Source organism: Engraulis encrasicolus, chromosome 11 (assembly GCF_034702125.1).
Source record: "Engraulis encrasicolus isolate BLACKSEA-1 chromosome 11, IST_EnEncr_1.0, whole genome shotgun sequence".
Lineage (NCBI taxonomy): Eukaryota > Metazoa > Chordata > Actinopteri > Clupeiformes > Engraulidae > Engraulis > Engraulis encrasicolus.
In genome coordinates this window covers 13,504,685-13,509,684 of record NC_085867.1, presented here as the reverse complement: position 1 = coordinate 13,509,684, position 5,000 = coordinate 13,504,685, and the positions used below count along the sequence as shown (strand labels likewise).

Genomic DNA, 5,000 nt, shown 5'->3' with positions numbered 1-5,000 from the left:
CCAGTGTTAATTAAGGGGAATCTGTGTGTAGGTAAAGGGGGGGAGGTTGGTGGTGGGGTGAGGAGGCCAAGTAAGCTAATTATCGTTCCCTCTTTTCTTCCTTTCGCTAAAAACGCTAATCACTCATCTGACACGAGTGCGTTTTCGGCTTGTGGGGGGGGGGGGGGGGGTATTCGTGTGCATGTGCGTGTATGTGAGAGGGCAGGGGGGTGCTCTGTCTCTGTCTCTGCACCATGCCAGTGGCTGACTGCGTCACACAGAAAAGGCAGAGGACATCGGGGCCCAGTGCTAATTTGATGTCAAGGTTTTTCGAAGAGTTTTTTTTTGCTCCCCCTTCTCCCCTTCCTTCCTTCCTTCTTCACCAGCGCTCAGTTGGCCAGCTGAAGACCGCTGTCGGATAATGTAACTTCTAGCTTCGGGGGAAATCAACACACTCCCACCCCTCTTCTGTCCTCCTCTCCTCCTCCTCTCCATCCCTATCCCCCTTCTGCAGCTCTCCTCTCCATCCCTATCCCCACTTCTCTCCACCTCCCCTCATCCCTCTTTCTCCTCCACGTTCGGCCGGTCGACCGCTATGAATAATTGGGCACAAGCGCATATTTGCATCAGCCCAAAACATCCACTGCCTGTGTGTGCGCGTGTGTGTTTGTCTCCTTCTTTCACCCCCATGTTTGTTCATTTATTTATTTACCTAGCTCTTCCCCGGCTGCTCTGGAAAAGCCCCCTGGAAGCGTTTTTTTTTTCTCTCTGTCACGTCTATTGCCATTGCCCATCTTATTTATTTTATTTATTGCTTTCTTTCTTTTTCTTTTTTTTTCTTCTTCTTTACTTCCACACACTACCACGACCAAGCCCCTTCTCATTTGACTCAAAAAAGGGAGGCTGTATTTTAATTGAATGTCACGGCACAGGAGATGGAAACGAGGACACTTAATTAAAGGCTGGCGGGTCTGGCTTCAGCGCGCCCGTGACGGGTGACAGGTTCGCTCATCCACCCACCCCACAACCCATCCACCCCCACCCCCACCCCGTCCTCCTCCATCCGCCTTTTCTTCGTCCCTCTCTCTCTCCGTCTCTCTTGCCTCTCTCTCTCTTTCTGACCAGTACCCAATCAGCCACATCTCGCCCTGCTCAGACATGTCCCCCCTCCATCCCCATCCCATCCCATCCCCATGCCCATCTCCATCCACACTCCATGCCTCCCCCCTTCTCTTCTCTTCTCTTCTCCTCTCCTCTCTTCTCTTCTCCACTTCCCTTCCCCGGCCTTGACGAAGGCTCATCTGGAGGATGGCCATCTCCACTAGACAGCGGGCTCAGCTAGCTAGGACGGCTCAGATGAGCACTCCGTCCCCCCGTTGGTCGGAAAAGCTCTTTCTCCCAATGCCCCATGCCATGCCAAACTGCCAGTGGTGAAGGTTATTAGAGAAGGGAGGCCGTGTGTGTGTGTGTGTGTGTGTGTGTGTGTGTGTGTGTGTGTGTGTGTGTGTGTGTGTGTGTGTGTGTGTGTGTGTGTGTGTGTGTGTGTGTGTGTGTGTGTGTGTGTGTTCGCGTGTGTGTGTTCGCGTGTGTGTGTTCGCGTGTGTGTGTGTTCGCGTGTGTGTGTGTTCGCGTGTGTGTGTGTGTGTGTTCGCGTGTGTGTGTTCGCGCGTGTGTGTGTGTTCGCGTGTGTGTGTGTGTTCGCGTGTGTGTGTGCGCGCGTCTGCCCGCAACTCTGTGGGTGTGCTGACAATGACAGTCTAAGTCTTGGGCTTGCGTGAAGTCTGACTTAGTGCCTTAGTGTGTGTCCACATTTGCACCTTCACTAATAGGATTTTTTTAAACAGGTGTTGAGCAGAAGAGATATCTGGAAGTTACAGTCAGGAAAGGCCTGATGCAGAGACACAATGTCGGCACAAAAAAAGTGCACATGCACAGACAAAAACTTTCTTGAGTCGAGAACTAACTGTACACTTTGTTCAAAATTGTGCTCAGTTTTACTTGATATTTTCCGTTATTATTATATTTGTGCCATTCTCAGAGATTATATATATTTTTCCTCGATGTTTCAATGTTGTCTTCTGCTGTACAGTTCTATTTGGACATCACATAATGTGTGTTTTTCCTTCCCAGCGCCCCCATGCCTTACCTCATTGGAGTACATTCCAGCCTGATGGAGGTGAGTTGGCCTACTATGGTATTTTACACTTAAAGGTGCACTGTAATATTTTTCGCAGTTCATTTCCAGAATTCATGTTGCCCATTCACAAATGTTACCTTTTTAACAAATACTTACCACCACCATCAAATTGCACAGTAAGTATTCATTATGATTGTGAAAATTGCACTTGTTATACATGAAAAGGGGGATCTTCACCATCTTCCCCCCATTTTGAATTTCCAGATGTTGGCACTTTAAGCCGCAAAACTTACAGTAGTGTACTTTGGTCATTCTGGTGCAGTAAATATTAGTTTTTTACTTTGTAAATATTCATGAAAAGATTGACAATATGCAGCACAGTTTCAATGAGCATCATAGTTGCAATACCTACTCTGCCCACAATGTTACACAGTGCACCTTTAAACACTCTCCAAAACCTTTGAAGGTTCACTTCAAAATGCTACCGGATACAGAATACCCTCCATGTACTGTTCGCCTATTGAAAGCCTATTCAAGATGTGTGGACCTTATAGATGTTCCTCTTTTTTATATACCGTACCACATACTGAATGTGGATGGACAGATTTGGATGCTTGTCACATGTTTGCAAGCATCCTCGGGTAAAAAGCTTTCCATGGAATCAACTAGCTGGCTAGTGAACTGAATAGTATTCCAGCAAAGTATTGTGCATGTGAAATACTTCAAGTTTAACGTTGTCCGAATGCCAGTGTAGTACCTGCCTACATGGCTATTGTTTGGTAAGGTCACCAAGGTGACCAAGAAAACTGCATTATTTCAAACAAACCCTTTGAGGGTGGCAGTGTTTTTTTTGCCGGCAGTAGCCCTCAATTCAGCACACACACACACACACACACACACACACACACACACACACACACACACACACACACACACACACACACACACACACACACACACACACACACACACACACACACACACACACACACACACACACACACACACACACACACACACACACCTAAACACACCTAAAAGCCCTGGTAATAAAAAGTCCCTGTGTGTGTGTGTGTATGTTTGTGTGTGTAAAGTGAGGCTTTCATCCTCCGGGCGAGGGGAAAACACACCTCTTGACAAAAAGCCCCTAATTGTGTGGCTGGACAGTCAGTCAGCCGCTAGCCCGGCAGCCAGGCGGCCTCATGTATCGATCCATGCTCAGTCCTGCTCCTCCTGCCTTAGCCATTGCCGTGAGAGAGCCCATTCTCAGCCTCCTATTATGTCGCGCCTCTGTAGTCATTAAGAGCCATTCAGTTGCCTGTGTGTGTGTGTGTGTGTGTGTGTGTGTGTGTGTGTGTGTGTCTGTGTCTGTGTCTGTGTCTGTGGGTGTGGGTGTGTGTGTGTGTGTGTGTGTGTGTGTGTGTGTGTGTGTGTGTGTGTGTGTGTGTGTGTGTGTGTGTGTGTGTGTGTGTGTTTGGGTGATTGTGTGTTTGGGTGATTGGGTGTGTGTGTGTGTGTGTAGATGCATCCTGGCCAGGCAGGTACAGGCTCAGGCTCCGGCACACGCAGGCTTGATCCGTCAGTAGCATAAGGTGTCATAAGGCTCCAGGAATGATTAATGATGTGTCTGGATGCGGAGTGAGCGGGGGCAGCGGAGGAGGAGGAGAGGTGGCACAGGAGGAGGAGGAGAAGCGGGAGAAAGGCAGAGGAGAGGAGGAGGAGGAGGAGGAGGAGGGGTGGATAAGGAGATAGAAGGTATGTGGGGGTATGAGGAGAGAAAGAGGAGAGGAAGAGTGGTAGAGGAGGAGAAGAGGGAAAAAGGAAGAGGAGGGAAGAATTAAAAGTGGGAAGGGATGGGGGGTATGAGGAGAAAAAGAGGAGAGGAGAGGAAGAGTGGTAGAGGAGGAGAGGAGGAAAGAGGGGCGGATGAGAAGAGGAAGAATGGCAAAGGAGAAGAGGAACATGAGCTGATGAGAGGTGGAGGGGGGGAGGGAATGGGTGGAGCATTGGGGTCCGTGACTGGATGTGAGGTGAGGACCTCTGCTATCTCCTCCTACGGTAGAGTCCCGATGTCCCTCACCTCTTCATCATCCTCAATATCGCCTGTCCCAAAAACACAACACGCACACCACCATTCCCACTTCCACCACAACCCCCCAGCCTTGACACACACACACACACACACACACACACACACACACACACACACACACACACACACACACACACACACACACACACACACACACACACACACACACACACACACACACACACACACACACACACACACCTCCTCCTGCTGCTGCTCCGAGGTCACAGCAGTGTCAGCATCAACCCCTCTCGATTCATCACCCGGCTGATCGGGCGCCTGATGATGATGTATTAATCGAGCGCCACGATCGTTCAGACCTCTTCGGGGGCCTGTTAAGTTCCGAGGGCCATGGCCTGTGGTCTGCTCGCTCGTTATTTCTTCTCCTCTTGTTTCCATGCCGTGGCTCTGCAGGCCCCTCTTTAAGGTCCAGGATGGAGTGCATGTCCCTTGCATGTCACCAGTGAGGCGTCAGTATATGCACTGGGCACAGTGCAGGGACCCTCACCTGTACCTGTACCCATCGTTGTGTGGAGGCTGAGCCCTCTTCTGCTCTGAATGGTGAAGTGAGAGGTCATCTGAGCTCTCCATTGGTGGCACATTGCATGGAAAGATGAGCAGAGGTGAAGTGGCTTTCACCTGCCCACTATGCATGACAGATGGAGGCGTGTTAGTCAAGTCAAGTCGGTTTTATTGTCAATAGTTATTGACAATTGTTGTCAGCACAGTGGGTAGATGCAAGCAAGAATGTTCACACAGGCGATGTCAGTATTGGGGAGGAGGGATACAAAT

General features: G+C 49.7%; 1 protein-coding gene across 5 annotated transcripts in view; it reads left to right on the top strand.

Moving 5' to 3' along the window:
- dennd1a (DENN/MADD domain containing 1A) overlaps positions 1-5,000 on the top strand; it is a 155,249-nt gene that overhangs the window by 97,125 nt on the left and 53,124 nt on the right. For all 5 annotated transcript variants that reach the window (XM_063209929.1, XM_063209931.1, XM_063209928.1 and 2 more), the window contains one exon: positions 2,110-2,155. In XM_063209929.1, the coding sequence (XP_063065999.1) occupies positions 2,110-2,155 (46 nt within the window). The remainder of the gene's footprint in view (positions 1-2,109; positions 2,156-5,000) is intronic.